This window comes from Hibiscus syriacus, unplaced genomic scaffold, assembly GCF_006381635.1.
Source record: "Hibiscus syriacus cultivar Baekdansim isolate YM2019G1 unplaced genomic scaffold, ASM638163v2 tig00109992_pilon, whole genome shotgun sequence".
NCBI lineage: Eukaryota > Viridiplantae > Streptophyta > Magnoliopsida > Malvales > Malvaceae > Hibiscus > Hibiscus syriacus.
The window spans coordinates 220,767-232,794 of NW_024062552.1; the positions used below are offsets into that span (position 1 = coordinate 220,767).

At 33.3% G+C, this 12,028-nt stretch overlaps 2 protein-coding genes across 2 annotated transcripts; one reads left to right on the top strand and one right to left on the bottom strand.

Annotated features, from left to right (window-relative positions):
- The first annotated feature begins 3,016 nt into the window (after positions 1-3,016).
- On the top strand, positions 3,017-5,928 carry LOC120212095 (E3 ubiquitin-protein ligase SINA-like 10). The gene is made up of 2 exons (XM_039210513.1): positions 3,017-3,391; positions 5,092-5,928. Exons 1-2 carry the CDS (start codon positions 3,047-3,049, stop codon positions 5,785-5,787), a joined length of 1,041 nt encoding a protein of 346 aa, XP_039066444.1. The 5' UTR covers positions 3,017-3,046; the 3' UTR covers positions 5,788-5,928.
- A 1,063-nt stretch (positions 5,929-6,991) lies between these two features.
- LOC120212096 (transcription repressor MYB6-like) lies at positions 6,992-7,822 on the bottom strand. The gene is made up of 3 exons (XM_039210514.1): positions 7,693-7,822; positions 7,478-7,606; positions 6,992-7,377 (listed from the first exon to the last, which is right to left on the bottom strand). The coding sequence occupies exons 2-3, from the start codon at positions 7,494-7,496 to the stop codon at positions 7,007-7,009; spliced, it is 390 nt and encodes a 129-aa protein (XP_039066445.1). The 5' UTR covers positions 7,497-7,606; positions 7,693-7,822; the 3' UTR covers positions 6,992-7,006.
- Between the last annotated feature and the right edge of the window lie 4,206 nt (positions 7,823-12,028).

Consider the following 12,028-nt stretch of genomic DNA (forward strand, 5'->3'; position numbering starts at 1 on the left):
GCTCATTAGCCCAGTGCCACACTAACAACTAGACCATACTAAAAATGTTCATTAAAAGCTTAGGCCATCAATTACAATGCAATAGTGAGTATACTCATATATTGTACTCTCTACTCTATGGTAGACATCATGGTATAACTGAGGGTTCTATATCTCGGAGCTCACGCACCCCTCTAGTCTACCGATGATGATGTCCGGAGTCTCTACATTGGACACAACACCATCGACTAATCCACCCCTCATGAGTGTCGGGCCTCTGCCCCAGTTAATCAGTTTAAAGTGTCTTACGCACTACCTAAGGATATCCAGACTGATTCTATTACTTGATACTAGTATCATTCATTAAAGTAACCCATGTGTCCTGATCGTTTCCCAAGTATTCAAACAAAGCTAGTTCTATATCATCATAATTAATCTTGTTTCTAATGTGCTTAAGCAACATTATCACTTGAAGTCTTATTAGAAAGTAATTAGAGCTTTTGGGAAACCTCATCGCATCTTATAATCATTTGGATTTAAAGCACAAAAAATATACTAGTATTGTTAATAGGCATATCAATATCGATACTAACTCTAGAGTATCAATACTCCACCTAGGATATCGATACTCATCAGCTTGTTTTAACTAATAAATAAGGGGGTAGTATCGATTCTCCCATTCCAGTATCGATACTCCCAAGCTAAGGTATTAATACTGACTAGGGTATCGATACCAAAATTGTATTATGGAATTTGGTTTGTAATCCCAGTATTGATACCAACCTCGTAGTATCGATACTCTATTGATGAATATCGATACTCCCTCTTTTAAACTTAGGCTAATTTTATCTGAATGAAGAGCAATAATGGTATTGTTCTTACAATATTGATACCCCTACTTGAAAATACCTTACTTGGGCTCGAAATCAACACTCAAACTCACTCATATTGTTATTTTGAGGTTCTCAATTATTATTAATATTTTATGGAGTATGCAAAAGCCATAAAGAAGGCTATAAACTTATTAATAACCATAAAACATGGGATCTACCATGCATACTCCATAGTTCAACTCTAAGGTAGAATACATCTCTAATAACTCACAAGTGATATGAAGAAGTTGTGAATATGTTACCTTGTTGCTTTTACTGATAAAATCCTTCCCAAATCAACCAAGGTTTAATTTTCCTTCCTCTTAGCCTTGGAGTTATCCCCCACTTCTTTCATTAATTAAGAACAAGAAAAATGGATTACTAACTTATTTAGGAGTTTGAATTTGAGTTAAGAACACTTCTTATAACTTAAATCCACTAAAAACAAACTTGAATCACTTGATTCTCTTAAACCTCCTTAAAACCCATTTTTGGTATTTATGGCTAAAACTTGTTATATGGAACTTAACTTGAAAATAGACGGATGAAGATTAATATTCTCACCTTGGTTTAAACTAGAAGGGAAGAGAAAGAGTGTTCAGTGAGTATTAAGGGGTGACAACGCATCGTTTTAATGGCCCAATAAAATATGCCTTAATCTTAATATAAATAAATAGAAATAAGTAGAATAGAGAAATTAAAGGTTGATTCGCAGGGAATATCGTAATTTGCCGATGAACTTCTTTTTGCTTCTATGCTAGGCGTGAACTGCAAGTGAAAATAAAAATGGGAGAAGTTTTAATTGATTAAAAATAAAAATAAAAGCAAGTAAATTTGAATTAAAATTCTAATTGTAAAAATCAGTATGTATCTATAACAACATAAGCAACACCCTCCACCAAGCAACCCCTCGATCAGTAGGCATCAACTCTTTGCCAGAAAGCACCTCCTTTGAAACCTTTACCTCAACAACCTCGTCTTTACAAGGCAATACTTCCCTAGAAACATCTACCTCATGACTTGAAGTTTGATTCAAGCCATTTTTACAAGGCAAAAATACTATTAGCAACACATGTTACTAACTTTGGATACACATCATTACTACAAGGCAATGCCTTATTTGAGGAATCCCCGCCCTCCCAAGTAGAGTGATTCTTTTTATATTTCACATATCTTTGTGCCCCTTATCCTTTTTAGGGCAAGATTTACCCAAATGACCAAAGATTTTACATGTAGGACAACATGAACGAAACCTCGACACAACTACCCTAATCAAAGTCACATAACCATCATGCATCTTCATAGAAATTGATCTGGGTAGAAAAACCCCAGCCCTCACTTCAATGCATACCTTAGTAAACTCTAAACGCTCTTTAGCAACAGTTATAGAGTCCATATACAAAGGCATGCCTAAAGCACTAGCTATATAGCTAAGACTCTTCCTAGAATATAATTCGAGAGGAAATCCAAACAATTGAACCTAAACAGGCATCTATGCCAAATCAAAGTCCAATCGAGACAGATGTGGCTCCCATTTCCTCAAAATAAGAGGCTTATGTTGTTTGTGTTAACGCCAATTTTCAAGAGCCCAATCCCTTAAAGTAGCGTTACCAAAAGAAAATGCATAGAGATTGGAACCAATAAGGCTTACCTACACCATATAAGATTTTCCCTACATCATCTCCACAATCTTCTATATTGCACTAAAGTTTGGAGTCGAGCAAATAAACTGCCTAACCAACGAGTGTCTCCATTCAGAGACCCCCTCTTCGAACACACCTCGAGGAGGATTAACAGTTAAAGTTCCTTCACTCAATTTTGAAGGGAAAAACTCTAGAGTCTGCTCCTCCGTACCAGAGAAAAGCTCAACCATAAAAGACACATCCAGTTAGATAATCGACTGCCCTATGAGTGAATTAAAACCCAACGCACAAAAACAACCAAAAACCACTCAGAACTACCTAGGGTTCCTCAAGAACGATAGGCCAACTGTCGAAAGAAGAGAGAAAAAACAACTATTTAGGGAGTAATTTTGTTCTTATGCTTTTACTAAAAAATAGTTTAGGACTAACATAAAAAATCGTAATAGTTTAGTGATTGTTTCTTAGTTTACCCGTAATGTTTTAAAGTGAAAAAGAAAAAGGAAAAGTGTAATAAAGGTGAAATAAAAAAGTGTAGGAGAAAGAGAGAAGAGAATGACAAAGTTCTCTGTGGGGATCGAAGAAGACGGAGAAGGGCCAAGCAACCGAGTCCCTAAGCGTCAGAGGGCGGAGCGTGTTCTTGATATCGAAGGCTTAGGTCAAGAAGGATCCGAAGAAGACGAAGAATCGGAAGGCGAGGAAGCATCTGAAGGAGAAGAAGAAGCATCCGAAGGAGCAGAAGAATCTGAAAGAGAAGAAGAATTGGAGGAAAGTGGAGCTGATAAAGGACCAATGAGTCCTCAGACTGCTCGAGATGGATCTATTTCAGTTACGCTAACTGACCCTGAAGTTCTTGATTGTTTCATCTGTTACGAGGCCTTGAGTATCCCTGTTTTTCAGGTTGGTGTTTTAATTATTGGCTCTTGAGTGATTTCGGATATGGGTTTTCTTTTCTTTGGTGAAAAAGTTCAAAATTTCGTTTAATTTCTTTGTTTTATGGCGAAAGGATTGGGGTTTTGGAGTCATATTTCAGTGTTTTCCCTTTAATATGCACATGAGTTTTTTTTATTGGTGAAATACTTCTAAAATTTGTTTAATTTCTTGATTTTGGCAAATTGGTTTTACCTGTTAGGGTAAGCTTTTCAAATTCATCGATGTTATCAGATTATGTTTCTTATTTTCTTCATTTACAGTTTGTGTTTCTCTTTTCAATTTCTCTTTTCTTTAAATCCATATGAAATGAATCCATCAACACTAGTTATTCATGCAAAACTTTGAATATTGATTTGGGGCATATGATTATAGAGAACTTGCTTAGCTTTGGACTTCGGTCTATTAGTTGGTATTGCTGATTTTATACTTTCTGGATGAAGACGAGGTTCTTTCATTTAGCAAATCTTCTTAAATAAATGAATACTAGGATAGAAGTCGTGTTTGCTCTTATTTAATGGACTGCTAAAAGGAACTATTTGGATTTTGGATGGTGAATAAAGTGTTTGTTAGCTTCAATGAAAGAGGATGATTCATAAGTTGATGGATCATGACAATGATGTGGAATTCTCATGTTTCACATTTCCTATATGAATTTGTAAGGGGAAATAACTAAAATTGTTGGTCTGAGTTAAATCTAAATTGCTATTTCGAAATGCATTGCTAGTTTTCTGTGTACTTGAAGGGTCTTCGGAGGGTCATATCCCTATGCTCATGTTGAATATATGTTGCATGGGAACTTAAAGAAAAATGAACAATTAGTGCAATATATTGAGGTTTAGTAAAGCCGGTAACCTTTCTCTATTGGCGAGATCTTAGTTGCATTTCTAGTTTCAGGATTTTCAAGTTATTACAAATAGTCAGGTATAAGTAATATTCGAAGAATAGATCATTCCTATCTCTCTTTAATCATATAATTAAGACATTCCGGGTCCCACAAGAGTAATTTTTAGGACTGTTGTCAATATTTGGACATGCAGTCGACAGGGGAAGGATGAGCCTTTTGAGATTCTAACCTCTTAAGATGATCGGGAGCTATGTTGTTCCCAATTCATTTTTTTCTTTTAGCACCCATATTTTTTGATATGGATATGGGGATTGGGCCCTCCGAGTGCTCTCCATATACATGGGAAAACTAAGAAAAGATTGAACATGCCTATGTTAGACACATACCTGTATTCGACACTGACACCCAAGTCTTAGTAAATGTAGACAGGGAAGCTGTTTGTGAGTTTTAAACTGTTGTTCATACTTGGACATAATGACTTTAAAACCACTTTAACATACCACCATGATTTATTTAGACCTATTCAGACCAGAATTTGTGGGAATAGAGAAAAACCACGGGTTATATAATGTTTAATTCTTAGCTTCTTGGAACGAACTCTTGAAGGGTCAATCTTTCATGGTTTCTCATGTGAATTTTGTAGTATTTTTTTTCCTTTTGGACTTGTGGGTCTTTTGGTGGATGGATTTGGCCTTTTCCGATGAAAGGATTTTGTTTGACTGAAATATCGAATAAATTTTGACATTTTTGCAATTTTATTATTCATTTGTTCATACACTAAATGCATCCTGTTAAATTTGCATGTGTTTGATTGGCAACTCAGTGTGAGAATGGGCATATAGCTTGCTCTACTTGTTGTATCAAAATGAGGAATAGATGCCCATCCTGTTCGACTCCGATTGGCTATAGTCGCTGCAGGGCGATTGAGAAGGTTTTGGAATCCGTCAAAGTGTCCTGCCAAAACTTGAAGTATGGGTGCAAAGAAGCATTCAGTTATAGCTTGAAGCAGAAACATGAAAAGGCATGTCCTTTTGCTCCATGTTCATGTTCATGTCCACTTTCCGGGTGCTGCTTTGAGGGTTCTTCAGAGGATTTAAGTGTTCACTTTGGTAATGTACACAGGTATTCCGCAGAACGTTTCCTTTATGATCGTTCATCACCCATCACCGTAGGAGTTTCTGAAAAGTCACTTATTCTTCGGGAGGAGATGGACGGTTCTTTATTCATTCTCCACAACAAGGTTGAGACTTTGGGGAATGTAGTCACTTTGAGCCGGATTGGACCCTCAACAGAGAGAGGTTTCTTCTATGAACTAATTGTGAAAGATCAGGCTGATGTAAGTACTCTTATATTACAATCCTTCACAAAGAGCAGTCCGAAACGGGTTGATAGCCCAGAGTCATTAGGGTTTCTTCTAGTTCCGAGTCAGTTCTCTAGTGCTTCTCGTCAGATCAAGATGGACCTCCGCGTGTGGTGTTCCGATCGATTTTCTTGCTCTCAAAGACCCAGTGGTGCGTAATTCTTGTAAACCATGGTGCATAAACCAGTGAACTCCAGTTGTAGCAATTGTTATTCATGTCCTGCAAGGTTTTTTTAATTTAAATCTATCGTATCAGGCTTTAATATACACCAGGGAAAGGGCACAGGAACATTGTTTGCAGTTACCTTTTAAATTTAATTAAATGAATAATATATATGTTCATATGAGCTTCATAACGAAGATTGTTCCATAAATATCAAATAACCTGAACGTGAAAGAGGTTAGGTGTTGGGAGTACCAGGTAGTTGCAATTTCACATTCAATTTCAAGCTACTGAACTAAACGTCATCTAATAAACCTAAAAGTAATATTAACTTGGACCTGTAAAAAAAATTAGGTTATGCAAGTGCTTTTGTGCAAGTACATGTCTTTAGAAGTACTATCTTAGCACAAAATTATTTAGAAATTTTATATGCGGAGAAAATAACGTTGTAAAAATTGTGAAATATGTGAGTACAACATGTTTACCAGAAAGAAAACGTAATTGTTGATCGTATGATGACAATGATTACAAGTTATGCTGCCGGTCACACACACACTTACACTCGATAAGGGTTCTAAATGCAATACTCAAGTTGTTTGGTGATGGAACGAATTAAGTGGACTCCGTAGTTAAGGAATTGTTGTTATTCCTTGTGGACTCCGGTTCAAGCATCATAGGTGTCAGGGGTGAGCGTTCAATGTCACAAGGTTAAGAGTTATTTTTGAACAGATGTTACCTTGTACTTGTTCAAGACTAATAAAAAATTGAATTTTTTATAATAAAAAAAGTTTATATTGTAGAGGAGTGGTTAAAATTGCATGTGAAATTAGAATGACTTACTCCTCAGACCTAATCTCTTTCGTGATGAGTTCAATGAAACCAAATGCTCCATTATTTGTAGGAAAGCTCAAACTCCATTTTCAATAGATATTATTCCAGCACTTCCAACATCCATGAAAGGGTTTACATAGGCTATTTTCTGCTATATATATATTTATAGTTTGAAAAAAAAATGTTTATACTTGATTTTTTAACTGTCGGATGATTATCCTTTTTTTTACAATACAGATACAGATGGTTATCTTTAAATACTTTTAGTTTTAATGAGATGAATAGTATATGGTTCTTTGCTAATATACAATTTAATCATCATTTTTCAAAGGACTTGGTGTCTAGTCTTTTACTAGTCCACATCCTTGTAGGGTTTTTCCTCATCTAAAAAGAAGAAGGGTGGGAGCTGTTTTCTTCAATATTCTTTATAGGACTCGAAGGAACTGCGATTGTAAGTTCCAGATCCAAGTTCGATACACCGGCGGCAGGTGTTTCGTCTTTGATACAACTTGCAGCATCCGAGACACCATCATTGTCCGTTGAAGACATTCTAAGCTTAAATGCCTCATTCATGGGAGGAACAACATGCTGAGGTTGAGGACGTTTTGGATATTGGTTCAACTTATGGTTATTGGGATCGATCCCCATTTTTATCGGTTTTCTCTTTATATGGGAATTCCAGTAGTTCTTCACCTCATTGTCCGTTCTTCCTGGCAATCTTCCTGCTATCAATGACCACCCAACGGCCAATAACCCTAGTCAGACACATGAATACTCATAATTTTATATGTCCATTAATTTAAGTAGGAGAACATAATCCACTCGAAATACATGTGTATCGGATATGAATAATACCGGTTACCAAGGAGAGCATGGAGTTTGATAATCAACTCCTCTTCGTCTTGAGAAAAGTTTCCTCATTTGATATCTGTCTCAAGTAATTTATCCATCTCAGCCTGCAACTTTTGCCGCTACGGTGCAAACCTGGTGATTTTCATGGATGAAAAGCTAGTTTAAAAAAATCAATAACTCATTTTTTTAACTTGATATATAGAGGCGAATAAAAGAACCTGCTGCTTCGGAGATGGAACGCCAGCAGCCTTCACCATGAGTACGTACATAATCAATGAGCTTTTGATCTTCTTGCTTGGACCAGGCTCCCTTGTTGGTGCCTTGTTTGTCACAGCAGGGTTTTCTCATCGATTTCAAAAGTCAAAAGGAAAAGTAGTCTTCATTTTCTGTGCAACCAAACACTCCTAAGAAAGTGGGAGAAAATGGAGAAGGCAATCGGAAAACACATTGGGGGTGGGGTGATTGATATAGGAGAGCATTTAGGGTTGACTTGGACTGGTGGTTTTAAGAATTTAGGTGGCTCAAGCGACAACTAGTTCTTGTTACGGTATAATGTATATGGATAAGGTGTTTGATTTTCAGGCTACGTACGTACGTGAAGCTGTTTACTTTTAAGTTTACGACTCTTTCATACCTACCCACAAAGCTTCCCATTACATATAGCTGAATTCTCGTGTAATTATTATGATATTCATACAATTACATAGTGATGTACAAACACGGTTTTAGAAAATTTAAAAGAGAAGAGGGAGTGAGGCCATTGTTAATTTTCGTCTACTTCTAAAAATTTAATAAAACACAACATGATGTATGAGGTAAACAATACCAGCATAATCATAACTAAGATTTAAATGAGCTTCATTCATCTTTCATGTCTATTGTCTTGAATTTGAACTTCGATGCTTCCATCATTCTCTTTTTCTTTGAAAAGATTCATCATCAAATCTAACAAATCGATATTTCTTTCAATGGTCTCACACTTTTTCCTTTCTCTGGCACTCCTTTTTTATTTTATTTTGTCATATGTGTGCATTCGCTCTTCCAATTTGAACCTTTTATTTAACTTTTATTCCTCAATTATCTCATTGCCCACTTTAGGATGGAATAGAGGTACAATTCCGTGGATTTCGTACAATACCCATTTCAAATGAGGTGAAAATAGTTATAAGTTTAGTAGGTAGTAGGTCGGTGTGGATATAAAAAGTCATACCCACTGTGAGTAGTAGGTAGGTGATGGCTTTGAGACCTTACTCGCCCTCTATAGTATCCACCCACCCCATATTTACTCGCTCACTAATTACTCACCATATAAATTTTGGATATTATAAATTTTGTAATTTAACCAAATGTTAGGTATAAACATTTTTAGAATTGAAGACCGACATTTCATCTATATCAAATTGGTAGGTATGGGTGGTTACAGATGGATACAAGATGGGTGGTGAGTATACAATTGCGTAGTAGGTGTGGAGATGAATTTGAGAATATATCCGTGTGGGCGGGTGTGAATTTAAAAATTTTACCCGTCATGAATAGTAAGTAGGTGGTAGATACAAAAATATTAGATAGGTATGAGAACGGGGAGAAGAGTATCAATGCCCGCTCCACCCGTTTGCCATCCCTACCACTTTCTCCTCACAAAAAATTATGAACATTTACATCTTGGCATGTTGGATATCATATTTATAAGCTACTTATTTTTCTAATGATACAAATAGGTATCTATTTTTTTAATAGTGTAAATTAATACTTAACCTTTATTTTTTTTTGGGAGCAAATAGATAACTAACATTTTCTTTTTCACTCCATGGGTTCGTACTAAGAATTTTTAGTACTTAACTTTTGAATTTGTAACACTTATTATCCCTTTAACTAAACGACGATAAAATTATAATTATGAATCAATCAAAATTGAGCGTAATTATAAAAAAAAAACGAGAGGCCTAATAAAAAAAATAGGTACCTAATTGTACAAAAACAAAAGTTGAGTACCAAATTACACATCAATATCAAAGCTAATTACCAAAAGTGATATGAACCTCGATTAAAATGATGTTTTGAGAACACAGATTATCAAGAAGTAATAAGAGGTTTTACTGCATGCTTCCATTTCTTTTGGAAATATCTTTCTTCGGCTTAAACCCTGATTCGGTTGTTTCATCTAATTCGGTGCTCGGCATGCATGGCAGTTTGCAACTCGGTGAGTGACTCGGTTCCATGTTTGGACCGGTTGGTTTATCGGAAGCTTTACGACATCTACCAGTCATTCAAATATCAGCTTCTGGTTTCCATTGTTTTCTTGCTGATTATTCGAAACAAACAGTCACAGTCAATATGTTATACTATTAATTTTAATAATTTGATTCTTAAGTTGAATTAATTTAATGTTGAAATTGAATTATTATGATAAAATATGAATTAATTAAAAGAAAATATTCATAGATTTGTTATTGATCCGAAAAAATTGAAGTCCATTCAAATTTTCATTGAAGTCGAAATCTAGAATTGAAGTTTTTTTTTTTATAAATCTAAAGTTAATACAAGATAATATATGTTCAAAGATTTTTAATCATTTGACAATAAACACTCATACACGTAGTATATGTGGTGCTCAAATCTGGGACCTCAACCCAGGTTGCTTGGTTCGTGTTTAAATATTTTAAAGTTTAGTGATAAAATCAATATAAATTCTAAATTTTATTGGCATTTGGTGTAGTTTACCCAAATAATAAAATAAAGTTTTCAATATTTTATAATATTTGATTTATTAATACTACATTATTTTAGCCGCCGGGATTAGAGCCATTTGAATGTGTTTAAATTTAGGGATGTTGAAAAATATACCCAACTCGAATAATTTGATCAATCGATCTAGTTAAAAATATCGGATATTTATAATAAAAATATTTGATTTTGTGAGTCGGGTACTTGATCAGTTATTTTTCTTGGGGTTTTAGGTGGGGCGGATATTTTCATCGGATATCTGCTGCTCACATACCCAATTTCTTATATATTTTTATTTTATATTAAACTTTTTATTCCTAATTAAATTATTTCACCCTATCATTCTAATTCTAAATTTCTTAAATTATTTTACCATAACATAACATTCTTAATAATTAATTTCTTTAATTATTTCACCCTACCAATTTAAATTATTTGTCAAATTATTTTTTAACTTTAAAATATGTTATATTTAATTGTATTTATTTGATTTTATTTTTTAATAAGTTTTATCTTTTAATTATTTAATTTGAATTTTTAAATTTTGTATGTGGATTATGTATTATAGACATTTAAATTTTAAATTTTTTATGTAATTTTTTTTTAAAAACTAATATAATTTAAATAATACAAAATATGGATCGAGTACTCGTGACCCGAAAATATGGGTTCTCAAGTTTTATGTGTACCCAATTTGCGGGTACTCAGGTTTAACCGACCAGAACACAGGCCGACATTTTGATATCTTAAAATTTCTAATACCCAATACTTTGTGTAATGAAAATGTGGATACTCAATTTTGAACACTCCTAATTAAATCCTTACTATTTTTGTTTATATTTTAATACTATTATTTGATTTAGTAGAATAAATATGTCTTTTAAAAATAAATATTTTATAGTTTCTATCCTATGATATAAATGAAACTATTTACTTAGAAGATGATTTTATAATAAATTGTTATACTATTTGATTCGAATTAATTAATTAATAAATTATATATATACATTTTTTGGTGTATATATATATATATATATATATATACATATAGACAACTTCTTATCTCATGTAAAATTTATTGAACACATTTAAAACATAATCTTAAAAAACTCAACCAGTATTCAATTGATAATAAACAAAATTACAATCATTATATGAAATACTCATTATGGACCGGATCAGTGGAGGCAATTATTCTTTTAAAAATTTGAACTTATCATATATTTTTTTTAAATTATAAATTTTTTATTAAAAATCTATTTTCGTCCCCTTTAAAAATTTATTAGTTGTCATTACTAAAATTTTAGTTCACTTAATGTAAAGAAAATAATCTACAAGCACGCGTATTATATTATCATATCTTTATTTTATTATTTTTAATAAAAATTAAAAATACATTGCACGAATTAAGTGAACTCGGTGATTAAAGAGATAATTGTTGTCTCTAGAGGCATTTGGTATGAACATCAACAAGCTTAAAGTAATTGAATATTTATTGTCAAATAGTTAAGATTCTTTACAAATAAATATTATCACTTATAATTAACCTAAATTAATAATAATAATAATAAAAAAGAAAGATACATGACAACATAACAGTCTTACTTATAAAATATTTGAAAAGACTATTAGTTTATGGAATAAAAAATTATATGATATTACTTTTGCTTTGAAAAATATAAAATATAATGAAATAATATGCAATTTATATCTACCGAAATAAGAAGGGTAAACTACGTTAAATACTACTCATCTTTAAGCTAGGGTTCGAAAATATCACTGACGTTTTAATTTTGTCAATTTTAGCATGGACATTTATATTTCAATGTA

Bases quoted from the DNA above. Each gene is read 5' to 3' on its own strand.
- LOC120212095 (XM_039210513.1), top strand. From the start codon at position 3,047: ATGACAAAGTTCTCTGTGGGGATCGAAGAAGACGGAGAAGGGCCAAGC. The intron at 3,392-5,091 runs GTTGGTGTTTTA...TTGGCAACTCAG, and splicing joins TGAGTATCCCTGTTTTTCAG to TGTGAGAATGGGCATATAGC.